Below are 18443 nucleotides of genomic sequence, written 5' to 3' on the forward strand. Positions count from 1 at the left end.
TCGGAGAAGAGGAGACGCCAATCCCTTACAAGGGATGTATGGTATCTTTTCTATTTTTGGAATGTGGTGAAGGGTCAAACACCAGTTTGATTTAAGAATTTCCAGACACGAATACACAGTGGTTACTACACAAACGGTCATCCCAAGGCGGAGAAGAGGAACGTTCTTTGTGAGATAGGAACGTTGTTTTTCACCCCCATCCCTTTGAGCTCGCAGGAGGTTTTCTGGAACACAATTTATGTGTCCAGTACACATTACCCTTTGACAGTCTTATTTTGTGGTACGGGGTTACCACGCGTGTTCCTTATCCACCTGCAGACCTACAGCGCTTAGATCCAGTTCACCATTCCCCCATTTTGTTGCCACAGTGATGTGTATGGTCGGTAGAGTGCTGATATAATAATCTGTGGCATCCGCAGCCCCAGTGGCGAAACCCGAGTCCCGGCAGCGTCTGAGACGGCCCGCCCCTTGGTGAAACCAGCGTCTGTGACTGCCCGCCCCTTCGTGGATTAACGCTGCAGGAGATGTTGTAGTGCAATGTCCTGTAATGTATTTCAGGTCAGTTCAACCCCCCTCCGCCCCTGGGGGGAGGGGGGGAGGGGAGGAGGCGGTTGACTTCAGCTGCATACACATTACTCCCTGGAAGAGACAATAGTGCAATGGTACTGTACTGTAGCCAAATCAAGTCCTCTTACTCTACAGTACCAACACTTCATGAACACCTACAGTAGCTGGGGCACAGGTGTACTCGTTACTGACTGACACATTATAAATGATCCACAGGTGGAGCTAATTACTTCACTTACAGTATGATTCTGTGAGGAGACCTGTAAAACATTAACTGTTTTATTTGTCTAGTTTTGTTAAAACTGTTACATTTCATGGTCTAGTTTTAAGAAATATGACTCTACAAAATATTCGAATAAAATAAAAATAAAAAATTGACACCGTAATCGAACACGGGTCTCCAGCATGAATACCCACACAGCTACCCACTACACTACACAACACAGTGATGTGTATGGCCTGTAGAGTGCTGATATAATAATCTGTGGCATCCGCAGCCCCAGTGGCGAAACCCGAGTCCCGGCAGCGTCTGATACGGTCCTTTAATGAATAAGCGCTGTAATGTGATGTACTGTACTGTACTGTATTTCAGGGAAAGGGAGGAGGCGATTGACTTCAGCTGCATACACATTATGCACAGTACCAACAGTTCAAAATATTCAGCATTGGCTACGTGAATGTGAAGGTAAATGCTTGTATAGGATCATGACACTAGACAGCCCTTTTGCGCGCTCCGATGTTCACGAGCGACTCATTTGCACGAGCGTCTCCTTTCCTATGAGCGTCTCATCATGCAGGAGCGTCTCATACTGTAAGCGCGCTCTGTCTGGCGAATGGCGGGTTTCCATTGGCACATTGCAGTATACCACTCCGACTCTAGCTTGATGGAGCATTAGCCACCCAGTGGTGGCAGATTGTATTGCATGGCGTGCACCCACGCCCCTTGGCAGACGCCGGCGCAAGAAGAATATTGGAGCGCCAGAACCTCCGCCATGGCGACCTGGTGGCAAGGATGGGACCTGCCCCATCTGTAGCATGGCGGGTCCCAGCTACCAGCGGTGCACGGTTCCCGGCTCCCCCAGAATGCGCAGGTGGGTCCCGGCGGTCAGCTGTCTTTTATTGCAGCTATGTTTAAAAAATCAGCGGAATGACATGGGACACATGCTGCCGCCCATATTAGGTGCCACCCCTAGGCCCGTGCCTCATGGGATTAGTGACAAATCTGGCCCTGATTACGTTACTGCAAGGAATATACATTTTCATAAAACTGTTTACAAGTCTGATCTTATGCTTAATGTCTCGCATGTATCGGAGCAGACTCCTGCCTTTAGTGTTGATCCATGTCTGCACGGCTAAACACAAGTGATTTGCCCCCAATACCCCCACATCTAAACCTGATTTCATGGAATGAGGCTGGTTTGAACACCCCTATAAAAGGAAAAAAGTTTTATCTCATCTGAAAAAGGTATCCCATTATTATATATATCTATTACTCTATACCAGGGCTGGCCAAACCTGTCCTCAAGATCTACCAACGGTGCATGTTTTCCAGGCAACCTGTGGATCTATAGTGGGAATGAATGCAGCATGTTTTAAAATGTGACAGTTAGTAATGACTACAGCTGTGCACCAGCTAGGTCACCTGGAAAACGTGGACCGTTGGTAGATCTCGAGGACAGGTTTGGACACCTCTGCTCTATACTGTATATTATTTTGATGCATGTAATATCTGTTCAATGGCTGTCTGGTACCAAGAAAATTCTGGTGCCTAAGAAATAAATGATGATATTGACGATATTGATGATGATGATGAAAATGATGATGATATTCATGATGATGGTGATGAAAATGTTGATTATGATAATGTTCATGATAATAATAATAATAATTATAATAATGATGAGGTTGATCATGTAGATAGTGATAATAATGATGATGTGAATTTTGAAAATATTGATTATGATGATGTACACAATAGTAATAACGAGGAGGATATTGATGATGATGATGGTGATGTTCTTGATGGCGGTGATAATGTATATGAGGAGGAGAATTTTGATGGTGTAGTTGATGGTGATGATAATGTTGATGATGCAGATGATAAAAATTTTGAATATGATGATGCTCAAAATAATAATAATAATACAAATAATAATAATAATAATGAGGAGGAGGTTGATGATGTTCATGATGGGGATGATAATGTTGTTGATGTTGATTATGAAAATGTTGATTATGATGTTCATGATAATAATCCTAATGATAATAATAATAATGAGGAGGGTGTTGATGATATAGATGGTGATGGTGATGATAATGTTATGATGATGTTCACAATAAAAATTACGAGGATGGTGATGATCATGATAGTGATGATCATCAAGCTCATGATAATCATAGTCAAGAAGAGAATTTTGATGATGTAGGTGATGGTGATGATAATAATGTTGATGATATAGATGATAAAAATGTTGATTATGATGATGCTAAAGATAATAATAATAATAATAATAATAATAATAATAATGAGGAGGATGTGGAGATGTTCATGGTGGTGATGATAATGCTGATGATCTTGATGATGAAAATGTTGATTATGATCATGTTCATAATAATAATAATAATAATAATAGTAATAATAATAATGAGGATGATGGTGATTATGTAGATGATGATGATGATTATAATGTTAATAATGTAAATATTGAAAATGTTGATTATGAGGAAGTTTACGATAATTATTCTGAAGAGGATGTGGTGATGTGCTGGTGATGTTCATGATGGTGATGGTAACATTGATGATGTAGATGATGGTGATGGTAACATTGATGATGTAGATGATGGTGATCATAAAGTTGATGAAAATGTTGATTATGGTGATGCTCATGATGATAATAATGATGATGGAGATGATGATTTTCTTGATGGTGATGATGAGTTGATGACAGTGACCATGATGTGTTACATTTACTCAGGAGCAAAAAGTAAAACTCACCGAGATAATAGTGATGAGGAGAATTTTTATGGTGTAGATGATGGTGGTGATGTTGATGATGATGCTCATGATGATAGTAGTGATGAGGAGAATTTTTATGGTGTAGATGATGGCGGTGATGTTGATGATGATGCTCATGATGATAGTAGTGATGAGGAGAATTTTTATGGTGTAGATGATGGTGATGATAATGTTGATTATGATGATGCAAATGTTGATTATGATGATGCTTATGATAATAATAATGATGAGGATGTTGATGATGAAGATGATGATGTCCATGATGGTGATAATCAGATGACGACTGTGATGATGACGTGTTAAATTTACCCCAAAGCAAAAATCAAATCTCACTGGGAAATCTTATATATTTATTACTTTATATGTGTGGTGAAAAGTTAATCAACAACTACATTTATTTTAAAGTACAGACACTTATTCAGAGTTAGACACAACTTGCACCTAACCACCTCGGTGGCAAATGCAATATTTCTACCTGTGCAAAAAAGGCCACAAACTTGACGTGCGAAGAGTTCTGCATAGAAAGCAAATGCACCTCCTCCCCCAGCAGATAACCGAAGCAGATCAGAACAGTACCAGTAAGAGGCAGGAGGTAGATTCACTGTGAGTATAAAGGATGGTCATTACACAATATACATTACATGTACATTAAAGTATTAGTCTGGAGAGTGTAGATAAACATGGAGCCTCTCGAAAGCAAATCATAAACAGTAAGTGAATGTTCAGTGCAATGTTATCATGGTATCACATCTAACTGCAGCAGTTATTCCACATTAGTATGGCTGGGTGTGTCTCAAACGCACTAGGCAAAACAGACTCAGCCAATGACGGTCAACATCATCAGTTCATTACTTGCACCATGGTTTGAGAGCCCACAAGTCATCTAGCACCAAATAGTAGCATTTGTGCATAGTTGGTGGGCACCTTGGGTAGTGTTTGCGTCATAACACCATAACCGCACTTTGAACACATCTTCATGACCCTTCCAACTGCCAATCCAGGACCTACAGTATGGCCAAATCACCAGGGCAAATGATGCACTCCGTTGCAATTATGTTTAACTCTGAATGAGGTCTGTAACACTAAGATAATAATAACAAGCTATAAGTTACAGACTGTTTGTTGTTGAGAGAATATGAACTATTCCATGAATGTTTAAGCTTTGTGTATTCTGTGTTCTTTACAACCGTCACAAACACATGCACACCTTTGTCATTTTTACCATTATGTATACAAAGGTAAAAACAGTGTGCTGAAGTAAGCGTCATGGCCTATAAACCTCAAGGATGGGACAAGTTATGTGTGAAATGTCATTTATATTGTGGTTTTCATTTTATGATTGTGGTGTGGTGCAAGTGCTCATACTGATACTGAGTTATATAGGCGCACACCACTAGATGACTCATATTATGTAGGGTACACACCAGGACGACCACCATCGTATACGACCGATAGACGACCATGGAACGATTTCCCTTGGACTTCCCGGGAGCTCCCAGGCAGTCCCCAGCAAACGATTAGCAAAAATTGTGGTTTTTTGGCGGAACGATCCAGATCCGATCCCGATGCGCCCGCGATGGTCGTTAAGACGGTCGGATCGCTGGTTTTTGTTTTTTTGCAAGAACACATGCGACCGTCGTCAGATTGGCCTTTGAAATTTGAATGAAGGGGCTGGACTAGCAGAGGGGGAGGACTAGCAGAGGGGGATAGGAATAGCAGCAGCCATTTTAAACCAGTGTATTTCTGCTTTGTTACTAGTGAGGCTTGGTTTATACCTGCTGAACGCTGGACATAGCTATTTACACATTACTTTGTTTTGCCTGCCATTACAAAGTGTCTTTTAACCCTGCACTATGGAGAATGCAGTGATGGGTAGTCACCAGCAACAGTACCTGCTCTATTATGCAGTTTTGAAGCTCAGACGTCAGAGAGCCCAGCGCATTGGGAGTGCAAACATACCAGGTTGTTGTTCTGGGAGCTGAGACAAGAAGGAGAGTCCAACTGCTGCGCCAGCGCTGTTTGCTATGTGGAAAAACATGGCGCCGGGGGAGTGTTTAGGAAATGCCACTCAAATAGGCTGGATCAAACGACGGACGCACCGACGGACGTACGACGGAGGCAGCAAAAAACACTCACGATCTGCATACGATTGACGGTCGGTCGGCCTGGGATTGCCGGATCCTACCTGCAGCACGTAGGACCAAAGATGCGACCAAACGAGTGGCGTGAACGCGCATTGGATCGGAATCGGATCAAATAAATGGCAAAAACACACGATAGTACATACAATCTGCATACAACCGGTCGGAATTGGATCTAAATTGACAGAATCGGACCCTTATCGTCCTGGTGTGTACCCAGCATTAGAAACAGCCTGGTTCCCTAAACAGTGGTGTTGGTTTATTGCAACATAGCAGGCACAGCTGTACTCACTGTTACATGTACAAATGATGATGGAGCAGAGCTTGAGCCTAGTGGGGTTTAATTCATCAGTGTGTATACTGCAAATGTGTAAATGAGTCAATCAGATCTCTCAAAGTACCTACTCATATACCCTTCACAGTATCAAGATGGCCACTGCATGTGCTCAGAATAAATCTTGGGGGCCATCTTGGGATAGGGCACGAAGCCCTCCTGGAACACACACACTTTCAACAACTTCAGTTGTGTAGAGGCAGAAATTATCTGTGTCTTCAAGTTAAATGTAGATGGTTGGCTTCTTTTTTTCCCTGAATTTTCCTTCCACCAATTGCATATATGCTAATTAATTAGCACCAAATCCATTATTATAATAAATGATTGATGTTTGCACGATTTGCCTGCTTTGATAACATACATGATTAAGTAAATGGTGATTGCAGTATTGAAGAATTATAAGCGAAAAAATATAATATAAAAAAATTATTTATTTTCCCCTAATCCTAATGGTGTATATGTGTAAAGTGGTATATGAGGAAGCTATGACACACTATTGCAGAGTAGTGGTATTGCTTTTGCCGGAGAGGTGGTTAGGGATGGCCATCGGTGGGTTACCATTAAGATAACGTCAATGGTTTTAACCATCTGCAAGGGAACCATTGATGGTTTTACTTATTGATGGTCACACCTGCTTTACAATACAGTTGGTTGTGGGACAATAAGAGCCAGGGGCGGAGCTTTGTGAGAGGGTCAGAGGCGGAGCCAAGCTCTGTGTCCCGACTATGTAAAAAAAAAATTGTTGCTTTTGCATCATCAATGGTAGAAAGCCATCTGGTCCTTCCCCATCAAAGACAAAAGTATTCAACATTGGTCATAGACCATCAATGGTCAATGGCCAGCCCTATGGTTGGGTAAACTTGTACTCACTTCCCTCCCCCTGCATCTGTCCCTGTTATAGCTGACTCTACAGTATCTCTGATGGTTATCCATTATGAATTTAGTGCTGTCATCAGCCTCTAGAATGTATTACAATTTGGTTTTTTTAAAAATCAAAAAATTCTGTCAGCCTTTAGATATAAATGATTCTGTTTAACATAGTGGTAATCATGATAAATAAAACATATATGAGTTTAATTGGTACAGAGGGGCTGTGCTTCTCTTCTAATAACATGAATTATTAAACTATTGGATTTTAACCAATTCTACCGAGCACCCATCTTTCCCCGATGTTCATGGACATACAATGTTTTCTGTAGTGGTTACCAGATACCTTACTTGTAAATTTTACGTTGCCAAAAGACAATTATTAATCACAATACAGATGGGTTGACTTTGTCAAAGTTCTCCTAGAAGTACTGCTAAAGGTCTGAGAACGTCTTCTTGAAATTCTTCATACAGAATGTATATTTGGGTTCCGTCTATAGTCATTAGTTCATTGAGGAGATAATGTTGGCTTGGAATAAACACTGGAAATAGACAGAGCAGCTTCTTCTCTGCAAGTTCTTCCGACACTATGTTTCGGGGAAATGGCATCACCAGGCGATTCACTTCTTAGGTCCTGGGCTGACTAATGTGGGTCTGGGGGTGGTTACCTGTGGGCGATAATATAGACAGTGATCTTAGAGTGGCCAACATGTCAAACTTTAAAAACATTATACTTAGGGCCTGATTCTGGTTCACTCGCAAAAGCAAATTCTATCTAATGGACAAAACCATGCTGCACTGCAGATGGGGCAGATGTAACATGTGCAGAGAGAGTTACATTTGGGTGAGTTATTTTGTTTCTGTGCAGGGTAAATACTGGCTGCTTTATTTTTACACTGCAATATAGATATCAGTTTGAACACACCCACCCAAATGTAACTCTCTGCAGATGTTACATCTGCCCCACCTGCAGTGCACATGGTTTTGTCTATTAAAGAAAGAATTTTCTTTTGCAAGTGAACCAGAATCAGGCCCTGAGTGCACAAGAGAAAATGTTAATTTAGTTTTTGCAAATATACTACTTTCTGTCCAACTAATACATCCTCCATGGTCCAGTACATGGAATTTGATTGCTAGTAACAGTTGGATCGCCAACCACAAAAGTCTGGGATTCTTTGAAAGAACAAAGGTTGTGGTTTGTTCCAGTGTGTCAGCTCTTCAATCCAATCTACACACTTTGTAACTTCTCCAGGCTGTCATGTTTGGATAAACCACTGATACTAATATTGGTATCAATGTCCAGGACCCGTATGGAACTTTTAGTTGGTTAGTTGGTATTTGAAACCCTTCATTACAGGGAACAATGCATTATATGCATAACTGCACATTCCGCTCATCCTTCAGCCCCAACATATTATCATTCTTGGTGATGATTGCCTTATTTGTATAATTACAGGCAGGAGGCGGAGATGGCAATGGCCCATGTGTGTATTGAGAGTGACTCCAGGTGGCAGAAGTGTGGATTGGGGTAGAACGCCAGCTGGATAGCGAAAAAACAGCCATTAAGAGTCAGAGATGGCAGTATTTCAACTTTGGTGTAGTCCATGAGCCAATCATAACTTGCGAACCAGCAGTCAATCAAAATCGGCCAAGCACAGCTTCTGATTGGCTGCCGGTTCACAAGCTCCAGCTCTGATTGAATGTTAGTTATGCATTGCAATAACAATGAGTAATAATCACTCTCTGGATTTTGGGTCCTTGCTTCCAGAGTCTGTGACGATTAAGTTGGTTTCTTGACAAAAGAGGTCCCAGTAAGCCACCATGGTGCCCAAACTTTCTCTGCATCATGATGGAAATCAATTCCTTAATTACTTGTGCAACCTTGAATAGCATGACAAAAAAATGGTCTAATGCACCCTTCTGTACTGCAAAATAACAATGCATCTTGATTTCTCCACCAACAAGGAGGTCATGGAGGAAGAGCGGAGAATATTTTTGCAAAAATGTTTAAAATTTTAAAAATTTGGGGATCATTTTAATGCATTCCTCAATTTTGTATTACACACCCTTATATCTGTATTCACTCTTTCCAAGGATGGTTGAAAACTTGCACTGGAACTCTGGGACCCTAGAACAGTCATAAGACAATGACAAATAAGCCAATTTCTATTCTACATAGAACTGTAGCTAGATGTCCTTTCCCAAGTGAAATCACATCTGAACACAATAAAAAAAAAAAAAAGATTTAAAGGAATTGACAATGGAATTACAACAGTGGTTTCAAGGAACAATGTGCGCCAGTAGGGTTACCCGCCAAGCCACCCTATGCAGTGGTTAATACCATATTGGTCAAATCTTGTGATCTCCGTTCTGGCTGGAGGTCACAAGCAAGGAGGTCCATTTTCCTCATCCCTCTTTGGGAGGTCCAAGTGGTAAGCGCAAGAGGATTTAACTTAACTTGTGATACCTAGGCCCAGCCTAGGGTGACCAATCCATCCCTTTAATCCGGGACACATATTAATTACACAGGTTCTGTGGCAGTTTAAAACCAGGTGAAATGGAGTCTTGAGGTGTGGCAGTTTAAAACCAGGCGAAAGCCAGCCACAGAACCTGTGTAATTAATATGTGTCCCGGATTAAAGGGATGAGTTGGTCACCCTAGCCCAGCCCCTTCATGTCATCAAGTTACACCCATGACACTTGGGAAGTGCATGGTTCATTGCTTTCCCAGGAGATTCCTGTGAGTCCCCCGGACAGTCTGGGACACTAGACAAGTACACTGTATACACTATTTGGATGTGGATAAAGAGATGTAATGTAGTTCCTGCTATGTCAGTAGAAATGTGTGTCGGGTTAGCCTTGCACAAATGCATAGGAGATTTCACACCTTGCATCCTGTTGGGAGATTTCAGATTTCTGATGTTGCGTTCATAGTTTTTCTTCTCATTTCCATGCTCATACCATTGTAGTTCTGGCTCTATCAAACTGTATGGGCGAGAGGTGGAAGAAGTTCAGATACATTTGTTATTGCACGTTGTAGACAAAGCTCAGGTTTTTGGTCTGAGATGTTTCTTATACATCAGTCACTGCCCCAGGTGAGCTTACAATCAGCATATGAAATTTCACAGAGGGCGGGGTTGGAGGCGAGGGGGCGGTACAGGTGGCATGGTGGCCGAAACACACAATCTTGGCCCCGCCTCTATATGTTGCTGGGATTACTGGCATTATAAAGCTGGCATTGAGGCTAGATGACATGATTTATTTAATATCTTGCAAAGCAGGGGGATGGATCCTGAGGCGCAGAGAAGTTAGGAGACTTGCCCACTCTTCTGGAGGGCCGGGAGGGTCACATGATTTTGCAGGAGCCTCTTGATCGATCCGGGAGAATAGGCAAGTATGTAATAATATTAGCAATATATGAACATCTTGCCTTATTGTGGAACATATGTGAAATGTTCCTCACAAATAGATTAATTGGGTCACTTTAGTTAGTTATAACATCAAATAAATTTCTACATATTTGGCTGTAGAATTCTCCAGTCATTTAACATTATATAATATATAAGAAATATAAAACAAATCTTTGCTGACCTTGGGGGAGATGCATCAAACCTGCTAAGGAGGACAGTAGAAGACGTTGCTGAAACCAACCAATCAGCTTGCAGCTGTCATTTTATAGACTGTACAGAATGATAGGTAGAAGGCACTGGCGGATTTAGGGGGGGGGGGGGGGGGCACCCGGGCACGTGCCCCCCCTTTCATTTCTGACACATTTTTTTTTTAAAATATAAATGCCGCCGGCTGCCGCAAAGAATTAACAGCCGGGCAGATCGTCCTGATGCCCGGCTGTATACAGTGTGCGCGTCAGGCTCAGCTGTGCAGCAGCCGCTAGGTCCCGGGCAGCTGAGCTCCCGAGTCCCAGATATTAAAAGCGTATCTCGTGCTGGCGCGGCCGCTTGCCGGGACCGCAAGCCAATCAGAGCTCGCTCGTGGTCCGGCAGCCAGTCAGGAGCCACCACTCCTGATTGGCTACTGGACCGCGAGCAAGCTCTGATTGGCTCGCGGTCCCAACAGGTGGCCGCGGCAGCGTGAGCTAAGCTTTAAAATAGCTCCTTCCCTTCCTCCTCAGCGTGCACACTGGCACCACTAACACCCCTATCTTGGTGCCCCCCCTATCATTTTCTCCTGGATCCGCCCCTGGTAGAAGGTGATTGGTTGCTACAGACCACTCCTCCGCTGGTTCACCCTTAGCCTTAAAATGCTGAGAGAATCCAATATTGTGACACTTACTAGACTTTGTCCTTGTGCGTGCGATTTCTGCGTGAACAGTAAGTCAAAGTCACAATAATAATGAGAAGAACGACCAGGCCCACAGTCACTCCAGCAATGACTCCGGGTTTGCTGATGGCCGTCTCGCACCGATCTCCTGTGTACCAGTACTGGTCTGATAGCTCACAACTGCAGAGATAAAAAGAAGGAACGTGTAAGGTGAAGGAGTCTCCTATTGATAGTAATAGTGATTATGATACAATGCAATACTGATATACAATATCAGTGCCTATGATACAATATAATACTTATGGAACAATATACATATTTCTGCCTATTATTCATATCATTATCTCAGTCCACATGACCCTCCCACCTTCTCTAACTGCTGCCTCACTCACAATCACTTCCTTCTAAGCCTGCCTCCAAGGCTAATCCTACAATGACCCCCACAGGGCCGGTGTAAGACGTCTCAGCACCTTAGGCAAAACTTCAACCTACTCCCACCAGATCCTCTCCCCTTAGATCCTGGCATTCTAGGCAGCTGCCTTATCTTAGAACTGGCCCTGCATCCAGAGTACACACTCTCACCTTGTCCAGTCTCCATAGACTAAAGGCTCCAATACACTAGGCCAGGCTTGCCTACCCTCCTGGAATGGCCCGGGAGCCTCCCGAAAATCAGGTCCTTCTCCCGCCCCCCCCCGGAAGGTGGGCAAGTCTCCCACTTTCTGGTGATTGCCCCCGCTCCCCCCTTGCCCGCTGGTTTAATTAGTGTAAAATTGCGGGTCCGCAGGGAGGGGGCGGGCTGAAATGATGCGATTGCTGCATTTTGCGGCATTTAATCAGAGTCAGAATCACTTTATTGGTCATATTTATACTCTGGTATACTAGGAATTTTTTGTGGATACAGTGCAGCTTCAAGCATGGTACAAGAGGGATAACAGGACATACATACATTGCATCAGTTGCGCATATAAAAGACAATTCACATGTTAGGATTTGCAAGGTTAGATAGAGCAGTTAGGTGTTTAGATTAGCAGTATCTTAGAGTACATTGTTCAATAGCTGAATAGCTATCGGGAAGAAGCTTTTTGCGGTTCTTGACGACTTGACAGGAATGGACCTGAAGCGTCTACCTTAGTGTTCCCGCTAGGCTGTATTAGCCTGCCCGATTTTTACAGGGCAAGATGCGCCCTGCTAGCAGCGCACCGCTAAAACAGCCTGGTGCCTGCCCTGGCTGTGTGCATGGGGAAGCGCAGCGCTGCCTTAGACGGCCTTACCCGGCAGCACGGTAACTTCGTAACCCCTTTAGTGACGCCGGCGACCGGACCCGCCCCTTTTCATGACGTCGCGACCCGGGCACGCCCCTTTTGTGATGTCGGCTGCCCGGGACCGCCCACAACTGTGACGTTGGCGGGCCCGGTCCGCCCCCCTTGCGCTGCCCCTGTGCAGCGGCGCCCTGCCCGTCCTCATTTCTAGAGGGAACACTATACCTGATGGGAGAATATCAAACAAGTTATGGCCAGGATGGAGTTTGTCCGCCACAATCTTCCCAGCTCGCTTCTTGACCCAACTTAAGTATTGTTCCCTTACAGGGGGGAAATCCATCCCAATAATCTTCTCTGCTGTCCTCACCACTCTTTGCAGTCTTCCTTTGTCAGATTCATTGGCCCCTCCATACCAGATTGTAATAGAGGAGCATAGAACAGTCTCCACCATAGCAGTGTAAAAGACCTGCAACAGCTCCTGCGGAATATTGAATTTTTTCAGTTGCCTCAGAAAGAACAGCCGCTGTTGGGCCTTTTTGACAATGGATGTTAAGTTGGGCTCCCATAACATCCTAATGCTGCCTGTCACGACCCTAGTCGGCGATTCCCCAGATACGGCAATCTGAGAATCCCGGGCACGTGAAACTTTTACTGAGTATCCCAAGCGTGTGCGTATTTCACCACGATTCCGCTTGCCACCAATCAAAGTAAGGTTTTTTTGGACTTAGTCCGCGACAGCTTTGATTCTGCCGACACACCAAATTATAAGTTACACGGTAGCGCTCTGACGAATTCATCAGAGGCTTGGGCTGGAAACAGCAGACACCAGAACTAATTATTACTTTTAATTAAGTGAAAACACTACAAGGCTTACAGTATATTACAGAAACATAAGTTACAAGATATATGATTAATAGGTAAGTCAAACGTAAAAAAAACAGTTTTGAAATAAAACCAAATGGGAATAAAGAAACAAACCGCTTCCAGGACACACAGCATGAAGCGGGGTTTGGAGTGGAAATCTCTCCGGATACTGGATCATTTCAGAGACAGGTATCGGACCCATCCCATTCCAAAGAAAATGAACAACATGTCTTGTGATACACACACTTTTAAGATTTGCAAAACACACACAATCACAGCCCCCACCTCAGGAATCTCCCTGTCCAGGGGTTTCCTTAGGATATACCCAGGGGCTGGCTAATTTACCTTTGAGACCGTGTTGAGACATACCAGGCAGACCAGATCTTGATCTGGGTCCTAGGGGAAATTGCTTCCCTTTGTTCCAAGGATGAGTAGATAGCACACCATATCAGAAACATTATTGTAAACAGAGCATGGACTTCAAAGGAAAGGGATCCCATCTGCCTTCCTGCTTCACCCCCCATTCCTCCAAACCATCCAGGGCAAAGGCAGGTCACTTTCTCAATTACATTTACAATTAGGGCAGAATATCGTGGTACAATTACGCTCCTTCTGGCGTAAAAATGGCGGTCGCTCATGACAGGATGGCGTCCAATCATGACACTGCCTAGTGGTGGCGCCGGCCCTGGGCGGACAGCTGACATAGCTGGATGTCAGCTGGCCGCCCATATCCCTGCTTTGATATGGAGAAATGTCTGAGTGTTCTGGAGCACTCGGTGCTGCCTGACCACTTGGTCCATCATTCGATGGTCGGCGATGGAGGAGGTTCCCACAGATGGAGGAGGTGTTCACATGAAACATCTACTTGCGGTCCATACGCTCGGCGTCATACCGCATTCAGACCCTGTGAGCGATCCGTACACTAGGCGGGGCTAAGAATGCTCGGTTCCTGTCCGAAATACACATCCGTCTGAATCAACTAGAATAAGGCCCTAAGTCCCCTTCTAGTAGGAACTTACAAATGAACAACAAATATCAATAGTGTCTTCTTAGCGTCCAGTGTACTTATTAGGAATTCCCTCTTTTCGATAAAGGTGCAAGGGTGCACCGAAACGGCAGCCGTCAATGGACGACTGTCTATGATGCCTACACAGTTCTATTAGCTGTTTTATGCCGATAAGGATGTTTGGTCATGCCATACCTTCTATGCCTATTACTGGTTTGGATATGAACTTTTGAATACACATTCCTGATAATCTATATGGAGTCCTGAAGAAGTTTTTAAATTTTTCAATTCATGTTAATTTGGATATTCCTATCCGTGCTTGAGCATTTAAAATAGCAAAGGTTGACACCCAACAGGCAGAAACATTTCAAGTATACATTACACCAGAAGAAGACGTGTGGTGTAATGTATACTTGAAATGTATTTGCCTGTTGAAGAATTAAAGCAAGAATTTAAAAAAAAAATCCCCCAAAGAAACCTGTCAGCCATTTGTGTGTCGACCATTAAGCCTGTTGACCTTTTGAACCTGTTGACCTTTTGTACTGTCAACCATAAACACAGTAGATCTTTGTGTTTATGGTCCTCAAGTACAAGATGTCAGCAAGTAAAAGGTTGGCTGTGTTTATGACCATCAGGTACAAGAGGTCAACAGGTTCAGTCAACATTTTAGCTGTTGACCTCTTGTTCCTGTAAACAAAGTCAACCTTTTACCTGTAGACCTTTTTTTCCTGTTGACTTATTATATGTTGACCATATGGGGTCAACTTACAGATTGCCCAACTAGACACTTTCTATCTGTACAATGAAACCCTTCTAGAAGGTAAGATCTGGGATGGTGTTTAGAGAAGATGTCCCATACGGAGTACAGAAAAGATGGTCGTTTTTGGAGAAATTTTGTTGAATATGTCTGGGGGATAAAAAGGTGATGTTGGAGGCTGAGGAGTGTTAGGAGGATAATGAGAAGAACACAACATGAAGATAAGATGAAGAAGACTGGATGAGGGCATGTGTGAGGTTTAGACAAGCAGATAGTGGAGACCAAGAAGGTTAAACATGGCCTGGAAGACACATAAGAACACTATTTCCAGGCTCCTTCTAAACTCCATGTTTGAACTTTGATGCTCCTAAAGTGGTGTAATGATGTTGCATGCACTGAATAGTTGTGAGATTAAATTAAAGGCCACAAATAAGGCCACAGAAAAAGACATTTAAGGATCTTTAGAGGTGGTAAAGAAGGATATAGGGAAGAAGGGCAGGAGGACCCTTGGTATATGTGCACGTGCTCGGGTGGAAATAAAAGAAGTGATGGGCACAGAAGACTCTGGCACTGGCTCCTGAGATAGCATGATGAGGAAGTTTTGAAGAGGCGATAAGGAAAGTACTTACTAGCAAAAGGGTCCATTGTCCGTGAGAGAGCATTGCCCATGGATGCAGTCCACGAAATACACGTTTTCCGCACTGCAGTTTGACACGCACAGGAGGCTGTTTGTATCATTTATACCATAAAAATACTGAGAAATTTGTTCAGGAATATCAGGGGAATCAGAACACATATCTAAGGAAACAAAACATAGGATTAAATTAAGTATCCAGATAGACATCCTATAGACCCATGTGGTGAGGTCAGTGCTGTCAGGCTTAGCCCACTGGTCGCCCTTCCTCACAAGCTTCTGTACCGCTACTGTTACTGTGCTTATGTATACAGGGATATCTGTTATCCAAATTATTCCAATTTTTTTTGCTAAAAGCACTACAGGGGATATCTGTAACTGGCACTACTTGGGATATCTGTAATGGGCACTACTAGGGACATTTGTAAAGGGCACTACTAGGGACAACTGTAACTGGCACTACTGGGGACATCTGTAACTGGCACTAATGAGGACAACTGTATTGGGCACTACTAGGGACATCTGTAACTGGCACTACTTGGGATATCTGTAATGGGCACTACTAGGGACATCTGTAAAGGACACTACTGGGGACATCTGTAACTGGCACTACTAGGGACATCTGTAACTGGCACTAATAGGGAAATGATATGTATCTGGCACTACTGGGGACATCTGTAACTGGCACTAATGGGGATATGATATGTATCTGGCACTACTGGGGACATCTGTAACTGGCACTAATGGGGATATGATATGTATCTGGCACTAATGGGGACATGATATGTATCTGGCACTACTGGGGACATGTTATGTAACTGGCACTACTGGGGACATGTTATGTAACTGGCACTACTTGGGACATCTGTAACTGGTGCTACTGGGGACATGATATGTAACTAGCAATACTTGGGACAGGATATGTAACTGGCACACTGGGGATAACTGCAACTGGCACTACTGGGGACATGATATGCAGGGATGCCGACAAGACGGCCAGGCCTTGGTAAAATTAATGGGGCGTGGCATTATGGTGTGTGGCATAATGTGGAAGAGGCTTTAATAATAGATGGAAAAATGGCAAATGATGTAAGGGTCACAAACCAGGTATTTCTCCCTGTGGTGGCCAATGTCTGGGGGAGACTATGGTGTTTATTGGTGGATGGTCACCACTGGAGGCACTATTTTGAATAACACAATACACTTTGCTTATTTTTTGTATTGTCTACTTCCAAGACCGGCTATCATTTTAAATCTGCCATTTTTAATCATACCTTTGTAAAGCCACATTACTAAGTTCCAGGGTCTTTTTTTCCAATGCTCACTAATGATGTGTGTACCCAGCAAATTCACAATGCGACATAAAGCTGCGTACACACGGTGCAATATATTGCTCAGTGTCCAGTTTTCATCAGCGACCACAGATGGTCGCTGATGAATAGGAGACTCTGTCGGGGGGAGCCGCAGAGGAAAACAGCGACCATGAGGAGGCTGAACACGGGCGCGTGCACCCGGCAATTTATTGCTGCAGCGCAAACAATTTACAGTACATCGCGCCATCAGTACATACTGTACGATGCAGTGGGTGATGATGAAATGTATTTTGCCTTGCAAATTATTGCTGCTTGAAAATAAAAACAGGCCGACCGCACAATTGTCCTGCACCTCCGATCTCAGAGGCTATTACGTTTATCTAATGATCACATGGAGATATCGTTACCTTTTACTACAATCGGTATTGGCAAAACGGAGGATGAGTCTTTAAAACACCAATCAGCTGCAGACAGAAAACAGAGCAGTGAGATATACTGGAAATCACAAATCCGTCAATCTGCAAATCATGCAAAATGGATTGCTGGCCAGGGTGCACTCTGTTTTGGGGGGGTCACACAGTCATAGAGTTGGGACACATTATTTACAGTGGTGGAGGGCTGCAGCACTGTCCAAAATTTAAATAGGAGAACCGCACCGCCAGTGAGTCAGTTTTGATTGGCAGTTGGTGTGGCTCTTCCCTTTGAATTTTGAACTGTGCTGCAAAGGAGCCGCCACTGTTTTTTTCTTATTCAATGGTGGGCAGGAAGGTGGAGGATGCAGGGGACCGGTCAGCATTTTTATGGGACTGCCCACAAAATCGGTGGGCGCGCCCATGGAAATGCTGGGCGTACCCATGCATCCTCAGAGCGGGCGGCTGATGTCACATGATAGCGGTGGATAGCGGGCAGGCTTCCTTTTCACGGCGGAGGCCGTAGAAATCATTCAATGGTGAGAGACCACATCCGCTTGCATGCTAGTGCTGGGATTCAGTTGGCGGGGGGGTGATGCCTTCTCATTGGCTCACATCCAACACCCCGCTGATGTAAGTGACTCATGACATATTGGTACTGTAGTTAATTACAGACCGCTTAATCATAGTATGGAAGACTTATACTGCAGCTTACTACAGGCAAGATGTACTTATCTATCTATATATAGACGCATACAGTGCAGACAAAGACATCCTGTACTCACCACTTTCCTCTGATGTGCAGTTTGACTCTAGGGCTTGCTCAATGCTTCCAACAGCTTGGTCCTGTTGTTCTACGGCAGATGTAAAAGCAGTACGCACTAGTACTTCATGCTGTACAATAACACTGCCAGACCTGGGGACAGAATGTACACGTTAGTGGAGAGAAAGCAGTAATTGGATTGTTACTAAGGACAACAAAGAGCAGCGCACATCCC

At 43.7% G+C, this 18443-nt stretch overlaps 1 protein-coding gene across 1 annotated transcript in view; it reads right to left on the bottom strand.

Moving 5' to 3' along the window:
- Positions 1-5970: 5970 nt before the first annotated feature.
- The window catches only part of LOC146073333 (uncharacterized), a 55596-nt gene continuing 43123 nt past the window's right edge, over positions 5971-18443 (bottom strand). The window contains exons 11-17 of the mRNA XM_083180510.1: positions 18231-18361; positions 17443-17499; positions 15718-15886; positions 11215-11382; positions 9812-9909; positions 8992-9053; positions 5971-7593 (exon numbers count right to left, since the gene is read on the bottom strand). Coding sequence (XP_083036636.1) covers positions 7546-7593; positions 8992-9053; positions 9812-9909; positions 11215-11382; positions 15718-15886; positions 17443-17499; positions 18231-18361 — 733 coding nt within the window. The 3' untranslated portion in view covers positions 5971-7545. The remainder of the gene's footprint in view (positions 7594-8991; positions 9054-9811; positions 9910-11214; positions 11383-15717; positions 15887-17442; positions 17500-18230; positions 18362-18443) is intronic.

The sequence above is a fragment of the Crinia signifera genome, chromosome 4 (genome assembly GCF_055691185.1).
Source record: "Crinia signifera chromosome 4, ASM5569118v1, whole genome shotgun sequence".
Lineage (NCBI taxonomy): Eukaryota > Metazoa > Chordata > Amphibia > Anura > Myobatrachidae > Crinia > Crinia signifera.